At 37.5% G+C, this 23,629-nt stretch overlaps 1 protein-coding gene across 1 annotated transcript in view; it reads right to left on the minus strand.

Annotated features, from left to right (window-relative positions):
• Nucleotides 1-23,629, minus strand: part of TMTC1 (transmembrane and tetratricopeptide repeat containing 1) — a 241,662-nt gene that overhangs the window by 69,610 nt on the left and 148,423 nt on the right. Inside the window, exons 9-10 of the mRNA XM_025047422.1 lie at nt 14,399-14,520; nt 1,950-2,117 (exon numbers count right to left, since the gene is read on the minus strand). Of these exons, the coding sequence (XP_024903190.1) occupies nt 1,950-2,117; nt 14,399-14,520 (290 nt within the window). The remainder of the gene's footprint in view (nt 1-1,949; nt 2,118-14,398; nt 14,521-23,629) is intronic.

Below are 23,629 nucleotides of genomic sequence, written 5' to 3' on the forward strand. Positions count from 1 at the left end.
GCCGGCATCGATTGTAGAAGGTTTGAACATTGACCTGTTATCCTTGAAATAAACTGCCGCCTGCTAAAATCTATTCCCGAAGTTGTTCTGAATAACCAATAAAAATCATTAGAAGACACAACTGTTGTTAGTACCTTTATTCAAGGAAAGGGTTTAACAGAGGGAAGAACCATAAAAAGTTTCTCATTAAGGCACTATTAGAAACAAAGAAAAAAATTAAAATAAGCCAATAGAGCCTAGGAGGATGTTATATTGCTGAACTTTAATACCTCTGTGTTTATATAGTGACCTCAGCCCTGGGTAGTAAGAGGGAACAAGTCCATTGTGCTGTGTGAGACAGTATTGAAGGTGGAGGGATATGACAGAGACTGGAAAGAATCTGAAGCTCGAAAGTGAAACAAAACAATTCATTAAAAAAAATCCACGCAAAATCTTACACAGCAGCAGGTCCCTCTAGTACCAATTGAAATGATAATGATGACAACAATATAGTAATAATAAATAAACTAATAAGATATACATGCCAGACTAATTTTTTCTATTAAAAGTTAAAGTGCCAAGTAGCAGAATCAGATATATTAGTTTAAAATAGTAGAAGAATGCAGTGAACATCCGTCTTATTTGTTCTTTCAGTCATTCATCTGTTCATTCACTCATTTTCGGCAGCCTGTGCCCTTCCTACAGTACTTGGATTTCCTGTGGGAAATTCCTTCTTGCCTCCCTTTGTAAAGTCAGGTAGAATCCCAAGGTACTCTCTCTGCCTGCCCTAACTTCCACAGGGGAAAGTCAGAGGAATTTCTTTGGCCAGATCAGTCATCTCAGTGCCATGGTGGGGACAAGGGGCAGGCATATGACCTAAGCTCAAGTTTAGCCAGAAGGACTCTGTTTTCCTAAAATTTTGATGTGAAAATTAAAAAAAAAAAAAAGTTTACCTATTCGTTCCTGTGAGAGTGCTCAAGTGCTCAAGACAGATTATCCAAACACCTGCTTCCTGTCTGCTACATGCCAGGTACTTCACCTGCCCTTCAAGTCTATGAACTTTCTTACACTCTTCTAATATTTTCCCTTTTTTTCTTTAAGTGATCTCAGTTCTGTTTTAGTTGTTTTTACCTCCAAAGAATAAGTGTTGGGTACCAGCTGACAGAGAACCAGGTAAAAAACCATATAGACGGAATTGGCCAATTGGATCCTAAATAAGGACAGAAGCTGGAAGGGGGCAAAGGCTAGGGATCCCTGGGAGTTTGGGAAAATACTGTTGGGATGCTAGTTCCAGGGAAGCCAAGGTGAAGGTCACCATGACTATGGCACTGGGGAAATAGGCTAAGTCCCAGAAACATAGCATGCTGAGCCACAGTCCCAAAGACTGTTTATGACAAGTTTAGGGCTATAGGTTGACATTGTTATATTCAGAAACAGCTTCTACACCACATAAAAACCTACCAGGAGATAAAAAAAGTCTTTCATTTCCTTGTTCACAATCAGTGTTCAAAATAAAGCAACTAGATCACAGATCACAACTTAATATTCTAGAATATTCTAAAGAAAATATACTGCATTCTCCTCCTTCTTGCTGTGTGCATACCTTTCCCATTCACTTGTCTGAACAATGAAATTAGGCTATCGTTTCCTTGTGTTATAGCTGATTTTATAGGCCAGATTATCATTAAGACTGTCTCCATCTCAATTCACAGGCCCAAAAACCTTCCCACAAGCCTCATTCTCACTTAAATTCACTTAGCATGAGCTCCTGTAAAACATTACATATTGTTTTAAAAATCAAAGTTAAAGCTGAAAATAAAATTACATCTTCCACTTAAAAATTCACTAAAATTTTTTTTCTGGATTAATAAATATTCCAGACCCATGTTACCTCATTTGTTTGGAAAGAAATACATAAGCAGAAAGAAAAAAAAAAGGAAAGGGATTTGCTTTTATTCATCTACTCATACCTGAATAGGGACTCTCTTGACAGCCAAATTTCATTCTGTTTTACAGTTTTCCAAGAGAAAAGCAACAGCAGCAGCACAGTGGACACAGTCAGGGTGGTGGCCCCACATCGATTTAGCCAAGTGCAGAGCTTGCTCAATCCATGCACAAAAAGGATGCAGTAGCCCATGCTGGAAAATAGGGTGGGAAAAGCAGGATTACTTTGGGGGTGCAATGGAGTTCCCTTGAGCATTCTAGCCCACATAATTAACTTTCAAATAAATCTTATCCTGTGACAGAGAAACAAATGAACTCCCCTCTTACACAACATCTACATGCGAGTTTTTTTACAGCCACACCAGCACGCTGGGCTAGTTCAATAGGTTCATCTTGCAGGCTCAAATTGCCCGGGATTTCGGCAGCTCAGACATCATGAGAAGTCCCTCATGTTTGTTCTTGGGTCCTGAATGGACTCTCTGACCTTTACTTCCTCATGCTACTGTCCTTGTGTAACCCTATGGGCAACATGTGACCAAATTTGGATGCTGTGCTACAACAGGTCACATCATGAATTTGTGGAGACAGTGCCTGAGAATTCCCTATCAGATCTTGGGAGGGATGCTGGTCACCAATGGGCAATGGTCTTGGTCTCTAGGAACTTGTCACCTAATGTGTCCCTACTTTGGCTAGTCAAAGTCCTTACGATGAAGACAAATCTAACCACAGGCTGACTTCTGAGTCATGCAGTTTGGAGCTTATCACAGACAAGCTGTATTGATATGATTCTCTTGCTGACACTGGCTCGACTTTCCAGACATGAAGAAACGCTCGTGTTACCAGAGTGGAACTTTGACATATCGATATCATATATCTAAAAGCCTTTGGCGTGGTACATGGAACATAGTCCTTCACATCATCTACACACCCACAGGGGTGCTTCTTGCCTGTCGACTGGCCTCAGAAAAACACTAACATTTAGTTTTATCCATGACTGTTGTGTGCATTTTAGTCAAAATCTGCTTCATTCCAAAGATGATAACTAGAATTTATTATGGAATAATTTAAGAATGAAGCAAATTATGTAAAGAAATCCTATATTAGTCAGGCACTAATGCTATAAGAAGCCCAAAATTAATATAGCCCACTTACTTGTTCAATTATTTATTCTCTCTCTATTATGTGACTTGCAATATGCTGGACACTAAAAATACAATTGTAAATAAAACAGAGGCCTTGCCCTCAAAGAACTCCAGTCTAGTGAAGCAGGTTGGTTTTATAAAAGCAAACACCTGAATATTCTCATTTCTAAACACATCTTCTTTAAAAGAAACATTCTCTCCACTTTCCTTCTATTCGCTTTCTAAATGTCTGTGCTTTAGTATCAAGGGTAGAAAACAAGAGAGAAGCATTTGAAGTTCCTAACTTGGAGATCCTGTGAATCCAGTTAGAGCTCTAATTCCATACTTCAAATCTCATAAGTTGGTTGGTCTAAAAACTCTTAAAAGTTTTAAGGTTCACTGTTTGGTAAAAGGAATAACCACCCTACTCACTATTGGGGGATGATACATTCAGCCAAGGAGGACCATGCCCGGATCCCCCACCCAATCACTGAATTTGATTGCCACAAGCACCTTGCAGAGTCCTGCACATGCCAGAGCCCAGAGTCACAAGTGAAAAAACCCAAAACCCTCTTTGTACTTCTACGACTCCCCACATTTGGCCTTAAAGTTATTAAAGTTTCCTACAAACCTCAGTTCTGTAATTGACCATGCTGATGTCATTACTGGACCCTGGTGGTGCCTCAAGTCCGTGAACCTGCTTGTCATTCGTTCCTTTAGTCCCAGCTGATCCCAGATCCTGACTGAGCAGGGTGCCTCTTTGGCCATATCAAGGCCTTCTGGGCTCTATTCTTTCATTCAACAGATATTTAATAAACACCAACTATGTACCTGACACAGTTATAGGTACCAAGGGCATATTGGCGAACCAAATGGATAATAATTCCTATTCTTGAGACACTCATGTGGGTGGAAAGAAACAGCCAATGAGCAAATAAAACACAGAGTACATCATACCAAGTATGATATATCAGGTGGAGAAAAATTAAACAAGAAAGAAAAGGAGGGAGACCAGGGTGCGGAGGAAGTTGAGGTTTCATATGGGTGCTCAGGCGAGGCCTCACTGAAAAGGTGACCTGTGAACAAAGTTCTGAAATACACAGGAGTGGGCCATGCAGACACCACATCTCCAATGTCAACCGTCTTCTTACCACTGCCTTCAAAAAGCAGCACCATGAAGTGTTAATATCTACTGAGCACATGGTATGTGCCCGGCAAGTTCTGTGTGTGAGCTGGCTTCACCGTCATATCCCTGTTGGTTATTGTTATTAGTGTTTAACCCATGCAGACACTGAAGAAGAGAAGGTGAACTGATTTGCTGAATTAGGTCATGCAGCTAGTATATAGTAGAGCAAAGATATAAGGCCAGGAATTTCAGATTCCAGAGCCAACGTTCCACATGCTGCCCTGTTGCTGGAGTTTTGACTTTACTGGCTCATTCCTGTGTTCCACACAGCTTATCACACAGCCTCACCTACTTTCTTCCCACTCATTCCATTCATGAAACCTCATTTGTTGTTTTCTGCCTCCATGTACAAAGCGGAGCTGCCAGCTGGCAGAGTAGTGGGGAAGGAAAATGCTATGATTCCAGCGGCTCCACAGCAATGGCCTCAGAGTGGTAGAAGACAAGGAGTAACAAAGGGCAAAGACAATTTGCTATCTTATACGCTTATATGTTTGTTGAGTGCTTCCTCTATGCCAGGCATTGTGCTAAATGTTTCATGTGGGACTGTCCACAATATCTGTAGGGCCTGGGACAAGGACAGTACTGGATTTAAACATATTATCTAATTTAAAAACTTAATCCTCAGTATCTTCCATGTCATAAATGAAGAAACTAAAGCTTACAGGAATTAAATGAATTACCCACTGCCCCAAAAGCTAGTAACAGAGTCAGAGCAGAAGGCTCCTGGCCCTAACACTATGCTATAATCCAGGAGTTGGCACACTTTTTCTATAAGGGGCCAGGAAATAAATATATCGGGCATTTAAGGCCATAGGTCTCTTTCTTTTTTACTCAACTCTATCTTTGTAGCAAGAAAGCAGCCATCAACACTATGTAAACTTAGGGCATGACTATGTTCCAATAAAATTTATTTATTAAAACAGGTGGTGGGTCAGATTCCACTCACAGGACTTTTGACCCCAGCTATAATCAAAATGAATGGGAACACTGCCCATTTTCAGTCAGCACAGGCATCAATATCGAGTGATACGATAATATTTTTTGAAAGTCCTTGTATTGCATATGGTTTAAAGAAATGTTAAGCCATATAAAATAATCTCCACTTAGGTTTACAAATTTCTTAGAGAGTATCAGATTTTTAAAAACTTGAACACAACATCACAGAGATTAAGATGCTTCTGTATTATGACATCTCACCTTTAAACATCTTAGCAGTATGGGTGAGAGTTGCTCTCTCTCCATTGCTAGGGGCTGAAGTCCACTTTGAAAGTCCTCACTTTCAAAGTGGAAAGTCAATGAGGTGAGAAACTATATGCTTTTCTGGCCTCCAGGGAGATAAAACCAGACTCCAGTTTGCTCTGGTTTACCTGGTTAAGAGAAATCTGGGCTCTAACCAGAGATCTCTACACAGAGCACAAAGGAGTCAGTGAAAACCACTGACACTTGACAAATCACAATCTGGAGAACCAAGAGCCAAACTCTGGCTGCTGAATGTTTGGTTCAGCTCAGTACTGAGATCTCTTTTGAAAGCATGCTTGGGAAACACCACTGCTGTCTCAAAGAATGGACCTAATTACTCATACACAGGGTTGCTCTCTCATTCACAGGTTGATGCTATCTCCAATTTTAAATATGATTTATTGACAAGTTGTTCAACAGGCAGTGCATACAATAACGAAAGACACTCGCATCTCTCCTTCATATCTTTATGATGCACGCCTAAAGGGAACTGAACAGGAAATTCAAATAAAAAATCTCTCTCCACATTAGAATAAAAAATGTTTTAAACTTTTAGTTTGAGAACTTTGTGAGTAGTCAGTCATTGTGTACTTTCTCGAACCTTGCCCAGAAGCTAAGTGATAACAGAACACTTTCCATTCTCATTCACATCAATCTAAAAAGATGACGGGTTTTTTTTTTTTTTTTTTTTACCTCTGGGCTAAGCATTTTAAGGTATTTGCTATGGCTTCACTTTAGTTTAATTATATGGAGCAAAGAGAATCTTTTTTGCTATTAAGTGAAACTGAAATTCTACCTTTTAGCAAGCTCAAACAACCCATTTGAGAGTATCTATAAATTTATCTGTAACATTAATAATACAAGACACAATCTTCCCATTTTATTACTTTAAAACTTTAATTTTAGGTATTTTGAAATGAAACATATCCTTAGTGAACTTCTTTTGATCTGCTGAATCCCCACATGGCAAATTATCTGATGGTATCATCTTATTCCAGTCTCATGGATGTTGACCCCAAATGGTTAAACAATGAAGTCCTGTAATGCAGAGCCCAGAACAAGTGCTTGATGCTGTAACTGGGAAGCACCAGAAAGAAAGTTAATGGCGGCTCCTCAATCGGATTTAACCTGGAAGCTGCCAGCTTCTATAAGCCGAGACTCATTAACATCTCCATTCCTGCCTTGTTCTTTTTTCATCTCAAATATTTGATGCATGGGGCAATTTCTCAGAAGATTAGATGTATCTGGATGCGAGGCTGTATTCATAGTCTAATACAATGACCCCCAAGGCATCTCTTGTACATTCCCCTAATTCCATTCCAAGGTTGTAGGGTAGGTAGGAAAGATTTTTATATTTATTTCTCCATAAAGTACATTCCTTCTGTTCTTTTCTCAGCATACCTACAGAACAGCTATGAGAATAATTGCCGTTGCTTTCATTTTCTGAGAACCATCTAATTCTCTCTTACTTCTTTGAAGATGAGATGCTTCTTCAACCTCATAGTTCACCTACAGCTCTAAAATTGATGAGACCTCCAGTGGTAAAGAAGGCAGGACTCTGGATTCAGAAAAAAAGCCTGTTTGCATCTCAATTCTCACATTTACTGTTGTTGGACCTTGGGCAAATTATTTAAGTTCTCTAGTTCCTCATTTTCTTATTTTGTAAAAGGAAGTAAAAATTTCACACTATGCACGATATCTGATATACACTAAACAATAAATGATAATATTAATAGTATTATGCTATAATAACATTATTTTTAGGGGATTATTTTCTGCTAAATAGAGCATGAGAGAGGAAATGGCAGAGTTTGTATTCCAGGTGGAAAGAGATGTCTCTAGATCAGGGTCCTATAAATGCACTAACTTCTGAAGGTCCCTAGGACACTATTAGTTATAGTGGAAGAAAAGTGTCCTGGTACAGACTTTAAATTTGAGGGCTCACAGTGAGGGAAAAGAATTCATTGGAGAATAAAGCATCTGGAACTGAGTTTTCTCTGCTACTCATGAGTTCTGTGGTCACAGGAGGTTTACTTGACCTCATGAAGCCTTATTTGTTTATATTACAAAGGCTTAATATTGCCTGCCTTAAAAACAGTTTAAAATACGGCTAACTTAAATGGTTGTTGTTTGGAGTAAATGAAATGAAATAATATATGTGGACATGTTCTGTAAACCGAATACAAGGTATACGTGTTTTCAAGTGCAGTGTTTATGTGTTCATGTGTTATTTAGTATGTTATATCCTATGACATCAATAAAATGTACTCTATACCTCAATAAAAATATATGCAATTAGATCTGTAAATACACCTCAAAAAATCTACTTTATCCAAGTCCCAACTGACCCAAACTGTCTAATTTGTAAGGCAGTTGTCTCTTTTAAGAAGAGCACTCACCAAATATGCCCTTAAAACTGCAAACCTCCTTGTACAATATTGTTTACTTCAGAAAGGTTTGATTCACACTTCACTTTTATAGAACAAAATACTACAGAAAGATATACACTTGTAGAATGTAAAAAATATGTGGCCAAGTATTAAATTAATGTGAATTTATAGATCTCAAACACAAAAAGCACTAAGCAAATCTTCCCTTAAACCCGTTTCAAATTTTTCCCTATTTTTGTGAAAGGGAATAAAATACAAAGCATAATCTTTTTGGTGAATTAATGCACAATGAGGGAGCTTTTGTATTCAACTTTGATAAGAAATAAAGCATTAACTATTTGGAAGTCCAGGCCGGTTGTTTAAGGATAGAGTACCATTTTAGTCATTTTTGCAGACTGAGCACCTGGCATAGGAGAGAGGCTGCTTCGTACCTGTGGTTGAACACTGCAGTTGCCCAATTCCTGAGTATCTCCCCCATAGAGTTTGTCTGTTGGTACAGACAAACTTCTGTTCTCACGGACTGTAGCCTCCCTTAAGAGGCTGCCTGTACTATCGCCCCTTGAAGGAGGTCAGGTGTCGTCCTTGTTGCCAGGCCCCATTTCCTCCTGACCTATGTTCCTTGTGCTGCTTGCCCACATGAACTTCTAAGGATCACCTGTTCCTGCTGCTTATGAGGACACCCTATTATGGCACAGTAGAGGCCTCACACTGATGCCTTTGGTCCCCATTTGGGCCCTTCAGAGAGCCTGTCCCCATGGTAGATGTACTCCTTCCTTTCCTGCTTTTCCCCAGGGAATACACTTCTCCTTCTGAAACTGAGCAGACCTCGGTGGTCCCATGACAAAATCTTTGTTTATGATCTTAAATGCTGAAATCAAGGTTATTCTGAATCACAAAACAGTTGATCTTTAGAGTGGAAAAGGACCTTAGAGATCACATAGCAGTATTTACTAAAGTTTTAGATTTTCCACACCACTAAAACTTCCAAAAAAGGACAGTTGGGCAGGAGAAGAGAAACTGACAGAAGGTTGTGTGCCTCTGCTGCTCTCAGTAGTTCTTGGGCACTCTTGAGCAAGGTCAACCTTCTGGTTTTACAGATAAGAAAATTATTTCCCCAAGACTGCCAGGCAGTGGGGACAGATTGGGCTGTGCTGATTCCCACCCAGTATAGTCTTTTTCCTACTGGATTTGCTAAAGTAAGTTTTTGTGAATATTGAAAAAAAAATTCTCTGCTATTTTTAATAATTGGAAAATTTTTGATTCACTCTTAATCTTCACTCTCTTCCAGTAACTCTGAAGAAATATAAGTATAGATGGCTCATCAGAAGGGGTCCCCAATATCAGATAACAGTAGTAGTGTTACTTCAGAGAACATTTTTCATTTTGCATCCTGAGAAATAAATATTGCACTTTTGTTTCAATAGTAACCTGTGTAAAATTTAAAATTCCATTTCAGATTGATAGGTATGATTCGAAAATTGTTTTCAAAACTAAAAATAAACGGGTTGTCTTTTTCCCAATTTTCCATGTCTAATCTGTCCATAGGATCAGGGACTATACAATTCAAATGGTATCTCTTTCTAAGAGCAGAACAATTCTTAAAAATTTTTCTTTCTTCCCTCAAATACATGTTATCTAACTTCTCCTTCTGTGGTCTCAAATGTTCTTGATCAGTTCTACCCACAGTATTGTTTCTGCCTTCGCTTATTCCTGCCTATTCTTTTCCTCTCTCCACTCATTCCTGTTTTCTTAAAGTAGCATAGGAATTTGCTCTTTTGCACTGAACTGAATTCATCACCTTTAACCTGGCATGTGAATGGATATGTGAACCCATTCTATGACTTTATTTGAGTGCTCTCAACAACTATTTCTGCTTTGCTCATTCTAAAAAATTTTGGAATTGAAGAATCTAATGTAGTTTTTATAAAATACAAAAAAAAAAGGTACAATAAAATTATGTGCCTCTTCTGAGATAAGACTAAGAGATCAAAACTTCTGTGAAAGAATGATTTAAGCCCCAAATTCTACTGTGTGCTTAAAAAGAACATCGACAAAATTGGTATTTATCACCAATTTCTTTTGGTGGTAACACTCTGACCCTAAAACCATGCAGTGCTAAATAGACGGCCTATTTCTGTTCTTTTTATCCACAGATTTCAAAGTACAAGTGAGAGGAAGGTGATATTTTCAGTCTTTTCTAGCTTAACATGGAAGGAGAACAAAAGCCCAAAGATTTCATTGACTTGCCCATTATTAGGCATAAAGGCAGAAGATGAAAGAGCACTGTTGGTCTGATTCATTCTGGGTTTTTCTTATAAAACGGCCAAATCAGCTCCAGTGAGGGTGAAGATGATGAGACTCACCAAGGCTCTAGTGAGGGTGGACATGACTTCTGTGGTGTTCATGAATGACATTCTAAGGCCAGCAGTTGGCTCCATAATAACTTGAGACATTTCATGAGTAGGAAGTTCACTATCCTCAGAAGAATTACCTAGTAATTGAGCTCTTTACTTCATTTCCTATTGTTTGCTAAAGTTGAGATGACACAGAATTTCTGCATGATGGAATACAGATGATGACCTGTATTTCCTGGAATGCTATTGAATATGTGTGTATATGTTTTCCTCAGAGCAATAGGAACTGAAGCTGTAGAAAATGAATGTTTCTTGTCAAGGTCAATAATGGAAAGTGAGTCATGCAGAGAAAATTCTTATCCGTATTAAAGTCTTGGGACGTGTTCTTCACTATCACCAAAGCCAGTGTGTAGGTTTATTAAATGCAACAGGCATAATCCACAGCTCTGGCACCATCCAAGGGAAGCCTGCAGCATCTGTAAAATTCTCTGTGGCCCTGAAGAAGATTTTAGCAGTTTTTTGCCCAATTCTCTACCATTCTCCACTGAGATGGGGTGGCTGGTCATTGCTGGGTAAAATAGAGACTTCTTCTGAACAAAGTCTCCATTTTCATAGAAAACTGTCAATAATTATGAACTGTCTCTGATGAAGTCATTAGAAATTCTCTAAAGCCATAGCATAGAAGTTTCTCCACATAAGCTTTCATTTCTTACTAACTCTAAACCTCCTCAGTTGTACAATTTTAGATAAAAATGAAATCAAATGCCATAAGTAAAACAGCTCTACTACAGTGTTAGTGACTATGATGACTGTGAAGAAATATTGGGGTCCATTAGAGGTACAACATCTCACTCAAAAATTCCTAGGTTTTTTCCAATCCTAGCTTCTTCAAATCTGAGTTTAACTCTCAGATTTGTACTCAGAGCTGTGGACCCAGCCTAGTGATCTGACCTCTTCATCAGAACTCAGAACTACCTCTAAGGGGCCAGAAGAACACCTCCACCTCCCTGTTACATGGCTTTGGCACCTGCAGAGACTACAGCTCTGAAGGGGGAAGGTGGCCTGGCTGGGCACAGTGATGATATGGATATTAATACAGGAGATTCTGGGCAATAAAGAGAAGTCCTTGGAAAATGATGATTTAGTGCCAACACTGCAGTGCATGGATGCAGGAAATTGGAGGGGAAAGGACAGACATCTTTTTAATGAAGATCAGCTTACTGAAAGTAATTTTGGATGACTCTGCACCAAGTTTGCCAAGTACAGCAAAATCCAAATTGCTTCTGAGAGGCAGGCAATTTCTCTTGGTACTATTGATATTTTCTTCATCTTCAGAACTTTTATTTTAGTCCAAATCAGCTTATTCCTAGTAGAAAAAGAGCAGGGACACTTCTTTGTCTATTTTAGAGAAAATAAAATGAAGTCAAGAAAGGTCTACTTAAGATATGGCAGCATAGGAAGAACCAGAGCTGGCATGATTTTGTGGGGGTTCAGAGGATACATCTACCTGGGTGAGAGGAACCCCTTACTCTAAATAAGATAATCCACAAATGGTTGATGACAATATTATGGACTTCTATAATTTTTACCTAAGATTCTCTTCCAGAAAAATAACATTTTAAACTCTTGTTCTTCACAAATTGTTCTCTCGTACCGAGATTAGAAAAGCGTGTTACACATGCGATTCTTTGTCACCCAGGACCCCAGACTCCTGATGATTTAGATTGTAGGACTCTTGGAAGTATCGAGTCCTGATTCTCAAATGGAATTGAGCTGAAAGTACTTTACTAAGTACAGATTTTCTCCTTCTACTTTAATTGAAAAGAATATTAAGATGCTACTATCAGAGAAATAATATATTCTGGAAGGTGAGCGATAAGCCAGTAGACAAGGATCTGCATTCCAGCTCTGCCATTCACTAGCTATGTCACCTGGAGCAGGGTACTTAACTTCTCAGAGCTCAGGCTCTATTTTTGTAAAACAGGGAGAATGGTATCGGCTACTTCAGGAAGCTGATATCAATAATGATAATAATCATAATAATAATACTTGATATTTATTGACCATATATAATACAAAACACTTTTTTTAAGTAGTATTTTATTCCAAAATTTCACAAAGAATTCAAGTGTCTAATTGTAACAACAGAAGGCACTGATACTCATTCGTATCTTTGAGATGATTTTCTGATACCTACCTCTATCACAACCGTAGTTCAAAACAACTTTTTATAAAGTTTCAGCTGTTTCAGATATCAATTTTGATACAAGATTTGATGTGCTATTAAATGGCTAGGTATCAAAATCCTACTTCCTTTTCTTTTTCTTTCATAGAAAGAAGATAGGGAATGTGCCTATCAAAAATCAGTTTCTCTATGAAGTTGAGAGTTTAGGGCAGTTGTCTCACACTTTCTAAGTTTTTAATACGATCATCTCATTTAACATTCACGATATCTCATTGAGTTGGGTGCTATTATCTTCATTTTATACAGTTGGGGAAACTGAGGCTTTTCATGCTCATGTTTAAGCCAGAATTGCAAGACAAGCCCTCTGACTTCAGGGACATGCTGTGAACTACCACATACAGTGTGAATTAATTGATGTAATAAATATAACATGCTTAGCATGGTGGCTGACATACAAAAAATATTTCGAAACATTTAATGTTAAAATAATATTGATAAGAATATTACTATTTTAAAGACAATATTAAGATCTGTTAAATTCTTACAGTGAAAGATGTCACTTTGTTAATTCTTCGAGGGAAGAAACTGAGATGCACTTATTTTTGTAGCCTCAGATTCAAGTACAGCATGCCTGGCCTGCAATATCTGTTCTACGTATATCTACAAATAGTGATCTATGAATATCTGTTGATGAAATGGAAAATGAATTTTGATTCCACTTGGAATCTGAGAAAATCTGATTGAAGTTACTTTCAATTGATCTAGATGTCCTCTTTAGTCTTTCATATTCCTTATTATTGGCCTCATAAGCTGTTATTTTAAAGCAATACAGGATACAAAAAATGTGTGTTGTATTTTTGTCTTTATCAAATAGTATTTGCCAAGAAATAATCTCCTTCCTAAATTGTACCAAAGACACATACAGAAAATTAAGGGCTGCTCTTTCCTTAACCAAGTCAAAACAGGATGCTGCAAAGTCTGAAAAAAACTGTTAGGTACTTGGTTTGGGAGGAAATAACAGGTTATAAAATTCGTTTCTAGTTATATGTATTTTTAAACTTCTAACTCAATAGCAATAAAACTGTTGTATTGATACTTTAATTTTATTTTAATTAAATTAACTTAAAATTCTAACTTGGTATCGATAATTAAAAAATAATAATTTCCTTATAATATTTTGGTTCATGATACTGCCTTTTAGGAAAGTTCATTCTTATATACCATTCATAAAGTTACTTAATTTTAGGGAGTTTACTAAAATCTCTATTAAAAATGAGAAAACTTGGGTGCAAGTGTTCATGTCTTGCTTGAAATCACACAACGGATAAATGGCAGAACCATTTCAGGAATATATCCAGGCATCTGAAAAGAAATGTGGTCTTGGAATGATGACATTGAAGAAGACAAGAGAACAGACAAGCTTCAACAGAGTTCAAATATTCAGAGCTAAATGCCATTACGTAATCACACACATCTGAGTGCACTTTTAATTTTTAACCATTTTTTTCCTCAAGGACAAATTTTCTTGAGATCATTCCTATTTTTAAATTAAAAAATAAAGAAAGAAAAAGATGGATAGAGGAAAAAGAAAGAAGATAGAAGTTAATTACAATCATGCTACTTAACATAATTGATAATTTTAAGTAAATCAACAAAATATTTCTAGAGAATGACTATAATTATATTTAATAAAACATAGATATTTAGAAACAAATATTGTGGCAAATGATTGCTGCTTAAATCATGAATATATTCCAATCAATGTTTCACATTTAATTGTCCAGGTTTCAACTGGACGTTAGCCATTGTAAACTAGAGTGAATGAGTGCAAACTTGTGCTCATTCAACCTTCTCTGTGGCTGTTTTTAAAGCTGAGGTAATAAGCACCTTGGCTCCACAAGGATCTCATTGCTATACACCAAAGCACTGTCTCTCTGGAACTATCAGTGTTGGTGACAGAGAGCAGGTCTCATAAAGAGGAACTCATGATCAGTAATTACCTTGGCATGTAAAGGACTCTCTCAGCCACCACAAAACCCACCCTGAAGAAGAGATTGCTGGCTGGAATGAACGGGAAAACCAGGAACAACAAGCCCACTAAAACTTCCTTGTGCTCCAGTCTCTGAAACACACAATAGTGAAGGACAAATTAATTTTGGTTTAATTCTACTTCAATCAGCATTTAACCATCTCTTTCATTTTCAAGTTCTCATTGAAAGAATGAATAAATTAGACCAATGATCAGTGTGTTGAATTTATTAGAGAAAGCCCTCAGGCTAAAACCTCTGGCATGTCAAAATATTCACAAGTACCCAATACACATTCGCCACCCGGAAGCATCTGATATTCACATAATATGATCAGTGTCCATTACTCCTTGTTCTGGGCTACTTGGTTCTAGCTCTGCTTCTTGGTCTTGGTCCCTTTCAGAATCCCCGTCACCCTAGGCGACTCATTTCCAGGGAGCAAAGCAACAGATAGACTCAAGCTCACTAAGGCATCATGGAAAATTAAATGTCATCCCCAAAATAGAGTATATGAAACACACACGCCACCGCCACCAAGAGAAGCAGGGCCTAGAATAAAAAAATTAAATGCCAATGGTAAAATTTGGGGCACCAAGCTAAGGAGTTTTTAGGAGTTTCGAATTAAGCCAAGTAACTATTTATCCCATGAAACTTTTTGGAATCAAAATTCATTACAATAATAACTCTTTAAATTGACAAAGCATTTTTCTGTAATATTGTACATATTAATTTGTAAAGATTTTTCTGTCACTTTTAGTTCACAGAAAAAAATTCTGTTTATTACTAATAACATGGTATAATGGACACTGAAAAGAGTAGTTTGTATTTCTATGAGTATATACAACTTGAACACATTTGAAGAGAGGCCTATTTAAAACAAACCCTAATGTATTGAGTGATATTTTTTCTTTAAAAAATTTTTTTAAAAACCAAGAACTTTCCATATTACAGTTTTAAAAGTTTCTTATGAACATTTTAGATAGTCTATTACTTTTAATAATTATAAAAGACTAAATAAAAGAATTTCAAAAATATAAATAAGACATCCTAATATAAACTACTAATACTTTAAGTTTACAAAGTAAAAGATTTTAAACATCTTGAGATATTTGTTGCCTGGATTTTATTAAAATCTTTATTTATTTTTTGACTACAACATATAGAGTAATAAAATTTCTGAGAGGAATTCCATATGAATAAATGTAATTTGGACAATTTCCCTTAAGTAGTTAATGGTCTGTAAGTAATGACCTCAATTTTTACCTAAAGGAACCGTGCTCTTTAGAATTAAAAGATGAAAGAAAAAGAGAAAAAAGTTTGTATAACAAGCCTTCAACTCTAATGGATGCAATAATGTTATATTTCTATGATCCTGTAAAACTGAGAAAAAATAGGTGAGAAAAGTAGTAAGTTCATTATATTTAAAAGTTGCAAGTTATCTTTGTAATTTAGATTATACTTTGAGTTTACAAAGTACATTTCAGTTCAAGAACTTAAAGTTTACATAATTAAAAAAGAATAAACACCTTCATAAAAATCTTGTGACATCAAGAGCAAGTATTTCTTGCTAAAATTAAAAGTAAATCCCAGAGAATGAGTGTCTTGTCCAGTGTTCCTCATGAACTCAATGCTTACTATTCAATATGAAGTTGATGTTCAATTCTTATAGGTGCACTTTCATTTTTTGAAGGTAGTTGAATACTTCTTTCAACTTTTCAAAGCTTAAAAACTTTTTACAAAAAAAAAAAATTCACCTGTCTTCTCTTAGAAATTTCTAAAGAAAATTTAATACTTCTTATATGTTAATCCTACAGAATTAAAAGGAATAATGTTAGAAACAGAACACCAACTGGGCCATTCTCCACATCTCTAGCTAGTATTTTATCTACCAAGCCACTTCCCTGCCCCTCATCTCAGTTATTAAAGAGCCCTCACTAGGGATCTGAAGGAGGCATTGCCTTCACACTTCCAATATCACCACTTCCTGTCTGACCAAAGGCCATCTTCCTTACTGTGGTAGGCATATGTTTAAGTCCTTTATTCAACAGAACTGTTGAGTGCTTCACCTGCCATTAGGTTGGGAGAAGGCAGGCATCAGGTGACAGGAGTCACCCAGTTCTGTGCCTGCCTCCCTCCTCATTCACTGAGCCCCTGAAGTGGGCAGGATCCCCATCGTGCTCACCACTTCAGGCCCCAAGAACAGCATTTATTTCCTTCATGGGGATCATCTTAGTTGTGATGACATATTTATTTATCTGTCTGTTTACTATCTTAAGTGTCTCCACTAAGACTGTAAACTCCATTAGGGCAGGGAGCTGGCCAGTCGTGTTCACTGGTTCATGGTTTATGCTTAGCTCAGTGCCTCCTGGCACTTAGTGGATGCTCAGAAACATTAGTTGAATAAATCAATAAGTGAAACAATGTACCAGGCGAGAGAGAAAATTGGATGTGAGAAGGAAAGAAGGTAGAGAGGGTTTTCTAATAGAGGTGACCATCTGAGTTTGAAAAATGAGTGAATTCTTGCAAGGCAAATTTTATGGTGGTTGTGATGGGAGGTAGTCACAGCTAGGCAAATTCCAGAATATACAAAGCAGGGTAAAACTGTACATGTTGGTGGATGACAAATCATGAAGGTTTTGTATGCTCTGTGTGGAGCTGACCTTCACCTAGAGGCAGCAGGGAGCTACATGTAATAGAGAGAAAAGCAAGTTGGTGTCCAGGAGTTGATATCTAGATTTAAGTTGTGGCCCTGCCACCAATGCACTATTAGTCACCTTGAGGGCCATGTAATTAGCCCTCTCATGCCTAAACTATAAAATGAGACAAGTGAGACTCACGGCTCAGAGGGCTGGATCATCACAAAAATTTCTTGATCAACGAAAGTCCACAGTATTGTAGTTGTGAGTTGTAGGTTTAGAGGCTACCACTCCTTAATGTTCCCTTTTGTGTTTTTCTTTGTTTTTAAAATATTCGACTGAAGACTGGCACTGCACCCAAACTCAATGAAGTTTTATTATTTTATTTTGAGAAAAATAATATTCACGAAAAAATTCTTTATTCTCAAATTAAATTCATGATTATATCCTTTGTCTTTCCTCCTCCTCATTCAGTCAAGAGAGATAGAAAATATTCAAAAACATATTTCTTTAAACTGTCAGTTGATGAGCCAAGCAGAAAGTTAGGGAAAAAAAAAAAATATGTCATGGATGTGGATGGATTTCCTAGAATGAGAAAGACTGGGAGGGAATCCAAGTTTGCATCCTGTGGATCAGAGATTTGATAAAATTGCCTTAAAACTTTCAGTGATGAGCCAAGCAGAAAGTTAGGGAAAAAAAAAAAATATGTCATGGATGTGGATGGATTTCCTAGAATGAGAAAGACTGGGAGGGAATCCAAGTTTGCATCCTGTGGATCAGAGATTTGATAAAATTGCCTAAATAATTTATAGCTTATTTCAGCCTAATAGAGTCAGATGAAATGCAAATAAAATATGAGTGGGGGACAAAAAGAAAATTTGTGGCATTTTCCAAAGTATACAAAGTGCATTTATTCTAGAAAAAGAAGCAAATAGAATTTGCTTATTCCAAATTACACTATGGGGTGAAAAGACATGAAAATTAAAAGAGCTAATAATATAGCCATTAATAATACATGTTATTTATCTGATTAACTGTGTAACTTCAGACAAATTAATTTAATTCTCTGAGCTTTAATTTGGTGATCAGTTAAAGAGAAGAAAGAGCACTGATAGCTATTGTATTTGTAGGAAAAATGTGTGAGAGAATCACTATAATAATGTTAGTTTTGATTTTATTTCTCGCTTAGGAGGATTCAAAGCAACAGCTCCCTAGGTTAGAAGGGGTAAAAATCTCTTAACACTCCTCTTAAGGTTCCCAGAGAGTCTCTCAGCTGCTATCAGCACAGCAATGTATCTGACCAAGTAGCTAAAGTTTTTCTCAGAACCGTTAATTACCTCCAAAGAAATCCAGCTCTATAATTCAAGTCTAGCCTGGTAGCTATGGTTTATCCCCTTCCCTTATAACTCCCAGTTCACCTTGCAAAGCACTGGTCACAGAGGAGGACACATACATAAACAAACACACACACACATACACACAGACTTAGATATATACACAGGTACTATGGCCAGCAGCATGTGGTCATGAGAAGAGGACTCCACCCTGTCCCACTTAACAAGGACAACATCTACTGCAGGCAGTTCCCTTCCAGAGAGCCAGAGAAGAGACCTCATTATAGTAATTATCATCATTATTACTATTATCATATTCTCCCTTACCTCTAAACAGGTTTCAGATAAAGTGTACAGTGCATTTAGAGTGTAAGCACGTTCTCATAGTTCTACGTACAGCGCAGTTCAATCCTAAGATATATTCGGCAGCTCTAGGCCCTAGCTGTCTGCATCCTATTTATCAATCCAGGGAAGCTGATGGCAGCAAAGCTCTTCAGCCCTGGGAGTAAGGCATCTGCCAAGCTGACAACTGGCATGGCTGCTTTCTTATTAGGCCCTTCTTTTGTATCTGTTTATAGGTCTACTTCCTCCATTAGACTATGCATTCCTCGACAGGAATTACCATTGAGCTGGGCAGTGAGCTAGGTTTATCCTCTGGCTTAGTGACTCCCAAATTTTAACCCTGCAATCTGTGTAAGTTTACATAAATTCTAATTTAATCTTCACAACAACTCTGTGGAAGATTTATTCCTGTTGCAAACTCTCATATGTCTTAGACCTTTGGGTCCTTCACAAATATCTGTAATTACAATCAGCAAAATTGCCAGAAGGTTATTGTATTACCTTTAGGAATAGTCTTCAATAGAAGTCTTCAATACAATAGAAGGTTATCGTATTACCTTTAGAAATAGTTATCTATTACCATTAGAAACAGTCTTCAAGGCTGCACAAGTCTGTAGGTGTACCTCCTGCAAAACTTGAGGACCTGGGCTCTTGCTGTGTTGCTTTTGTACATTTTAAGAAATTTTCTGTGGTCCAACACCCCTATTGCTGTCCACACGAAATACATCAGTGAGTCTCCATTTGAGCAAATCAGAGGCTCAGGTTTGTTTAAAATATCCTGAACTTTGAAACTGCAAAGGCCTTAGATACTCTCAAGACTGATAATAATACAGAATCCATCAAATAGATGGAGAACTGGTCTCAAAACACTAACTCAGAAGCCAAACGGGATGCTTTCAATACCAGAAAGTGAAGTGCCAAACTGGAGAAAGAAGGACAGAATGAGTTGGGTTGTTTGGGGCAATAGGATTCTGTCTGAGCTTTGCATAAATGTTCCTTGAACTTATTCCCTCTGGGCTGCTCTGTTGTCTACCTGATCTCTACTGTTGTCTGTGTTGTTCTTTGAATTTTATATCTCCTCCTTCTTCTACCCCTGTCTGGTGCTGGTTCAGTTTGCCTATCTACAGGCATAGTTCCTATCTGGGGCTCTTCTCCATAATTATAGCTCTCACCTGGTACTGGTGACAAGCCATCTGTTAGGTGTCATTTTGCATGTTGGCTCCACTAACCCTACCCACAACACTGAACATGGTCTCTTCATAAACTTTTCAATCATCCCATTGGCTGCACCATGTGTTTCCTGCCAGGACACTGACTGATAGTTTAGCTCAGAGTGAGAGTATGGGGATGGAAGCAGAGATGTGAACTCCAAAGAAGGGACAGAACTCGGGCCCTTGTGAGCTGACAGGAGCTGGCTCTAGCCCACTCTTGACTGGATTCTATCCTTACACTGTTGTATGTCCATTCTGTTTCAGCCCTTGGATGACCCACCCTTTTTAAGGCCATTGTGATTACAGAAAAATTTTAATGTTGTATAAAAACATTAAAGACAAATACCAATGTGAGAGAGATTTTTATCTGGTAAATGAGATTGAGACCAATCTCTCGAGAGTTGGAGAAGAGGAAGTCTTGAACTTGTACTTCTATTGTGATATGAAATGCAACAGATTACTTCTTAGGACTCAAATAAGATCTATAATCTGAACTCCATAAAAGCAATGCAGAAGGCAAGAGGAATTTGGGGGCTGTCTTAAGAGTAGAGAGAATAAGAAAAATTGGAAGCTGATTCTCAGAGCTTCAGTCATAGCTGCCAAATTCCTTGATGATAATATATTTAACTGGAGCCTCGAGTTAGTCCCACTGGTCACAATGCCACTCTGCAAGAGGTTTAAGGACAGTCCTTCCATGACATGAACACAATTTACATCTCAAATATAAGCATGGAAAGGTACTGCTTGCATTTTTTTCTCCTTAGTCTGAAAGCAATGAGACAAGTTGAACTGGGACAGAAAATGGCTTCGGTTCAAAGTCTCGACAGCATAGCTGCCAACCCACACTTTGCTTGGCTCGAGCTGGTGATATCATTTCCTCACTTTCATGCGCTCTAAAATTTACTCACAAATGCATGGGGAGAAAAAATGTAAAAGGGGAAATGAATGAAGAAATTATACCCCCTCAGAGACAAAAGTAGATTGTACACTCTGTCTTCTCTGAGCCAATCTAAACACAGCTCTTTTCCATGCCAAACTTTCTTTACCAAGAAACACTGCCAGATGAGCTAATGAACAGATAGCCGAAGGCAGATTAAAATCAGAGCATTCATAAACTGACATTTTCAATTTCAGGTCTTTGGTTCTGGACTTCGTTTTTTGCACAAAAATTTTTGTTTGGCTTGTTTTTAATTACCAGTCTGAATCGTCATGCCAACACTGGTTCCTGAAATTGGAACCTCTCATCTCACAAGAGCACACAATTATATTTCAGGGTTAAATCGGGTGGAAGAGCGAAGCTCCCAGATTGCTTTTTTCTAATTGAGACTAGACTAATTCCTAATGTTATTTGGAAATGTATGTTACGTTCTGCATAGGTGTGTTTTAAATGTTTAAAGAAAATTCAGAGCAAAAATCTTTTAAAAGGCTTTTTAGAAGTGACATGATTGGAAAATATCAATCTAGTGCAAAACACCATTCACTTAATTAATCGAGCACTAGTAAGGAGTTATAAAAATTAAGTAAATTAGAAAAATGTTGCCGAAGAAACATTTTTTTTTTAAACTATTACAGGAATTTATGGAGAAATGAGAGAAGTCAGAGAAATGAACTTTTTTCATCTCTATCAGTGGTTCTGAACAAAAATGGAAAAGGCACCAGAAAGTTATGTATTAATAAAAAGAGTGAGAAAGACCAGAGAGATGGAAGGAAGGGGCAAGATAAGATCTATTCTGAAGTCATGTTGAACTTAGAAATTATTTTATGTGTGTTATGGGAGGGAGACATGTGGAGGGGCCAATAAAAGCCAACTGGTAAGTGGCAAATGGTAGAGGATGTAGAAAAAACAAATAGCTGTTACATTCATACCATATGCCAGACACTTTACTTAAACTGTCCCACTGGAATTTCATGATAATATTAGGATGTAGGTAATTATCCCCAATTTTATAGATGAGGAAATTGAGGCTCAGAGAGCTTAAGACACTCATCTAAGTTGATCCAATTAGTGAGAAACAAGAATTTCAAACTGAGGTCTGGTTCACTGCAAGCTTGTCCTTTTTTCACAGCCTACACGGAATCTAAAGCGAAAGTCAAGTGTGCAGGGAGGGGGCAGATTTCAGCCCTTTGCTGCTTTCTGGTTTTGTCACAGAAACACATTGACAACAGATAAGAGTCACTAATTTGGAGGTTGCCAAGCAAGGTATTGCTGTGATAATCTAGAAAATCTCACTGAGGCCTGTGACAGAGGGCACCATTGATTCACTTTGCCAGATAAATTCAGACACAAGTATTCTAAAGTATACAGGGATCAGCAGGATATGTGGCACAGAATGTGTTCCTTGTCAAGTATTCTATTTTTATGAGTGATTTCAGATGGTCCAAATGCTCAATCTGACAGCTTCTTAAAGAATAGATATATCCATGTCCATCAGCCACAAGAGCATAACAGTAATTTGACTGATCTTAGTTATTGAATTATAAGTCAAGTTATTTTGAGAAGCCTTGAGAAGAAGATAATGATTATTTTTGATATACAAATTAAATACTGTGATGAAACTGCCCTTCTTAGTAAGGAAAATAAGAGAACATTCACATTCTAGTGAACATAGAGGCATAATGAATGAGCTAAATGGACAGCTAAATGGGACAGAGGCTTTCTAAATTTTAATCTACACGTGCTCTGTAAATTGTTATTGCTGTAAGCTTCCATTTCTAATATCAACTATTTATCTATGAACTGTTTATGTATATATCTTCCAGAAATGTCACACTATGATATAAGTATTTAATTTTGAAATATATCTGTTACATACACACACGCATACACATACACACATGGAATTCACTCAGGAGGGTAGATTTGGAAAATCAAAATAATGGTGTTGCTCTAAGAGATATGTGTTCATATGTGTTGATATCGAAGCTAGCTGGGTGGACTCAGGAGAAAGGAAGAACTGGGAGAAGGTACCAGGAACCCCATTAGACATTCCTAGATTCAGGGGAGGTCCTTCCAGAGGAGGGTCAGTGGTAGACAGGGTGCTTATGAGAACAAAGGAGAGAAAATGTCAGTAGAAGCTTAGTCTTGTGCCTATCTAGAGCAGAAGGTAGGAGGGGCAGGGAGTGGGTCGCTCAAGTCTTGGATCATACTCATCTCATCCAGGTCTGGCTGGCAAAATGGAGGTGACACAAGTAATGTCAAAGAATTCTAGGTCAAGAACTATAACTTAATAAGGTGACCTAGTGCGGGAGGGAAGCAGCAATGATTAACCACTTTTCCCCCTCTATAAGAATTAAATTAAAAGCCAGGATAGATTTAACCATGCCAGTGAAGTCATGAGTGAATTGAGCTTTGATGAAGGGGAAAGGAGACAGAGGAAAGTTAGATTCATTTTTGTACATGGTTTTGTTCCTATGGAAATATACATGCCTGGCAGAAGTCTTCTACCTATGATTATTGTTCAAATATTTTTGTTAAGGAGATGTCTCTCTGTCAAAACTTTCCAAAGCAGGACACTATAGAGTTATTTTTTTGTTAAGAGACAAGATATTTTACTTTTTTATACAATGAGTCACACTCGCTAAAAAATATGATTCATCTACCCACTTGGGATTGTCATACAGAAGACAGTCCCTTCCCTCTGTAATCTAAAATGAATAAAAAGAAAAAAAAAAAAACATAAA

Source organism: Pteropus alecto, unplaced genomic scaffold (assembly GCF_000325575.1).
Source record: "Pteropus alecto unplaced genomic scaffold, ASM32557v1 scaffold103, whole genome shotgun sequence".
Taxonomy (NCBI): domain Eukaryota; kingdom Metazoa; phylum Chordata; class Mammalia; order Chiroptera; family Pteropodidae; genus Pteropus; species Pteropus alecto.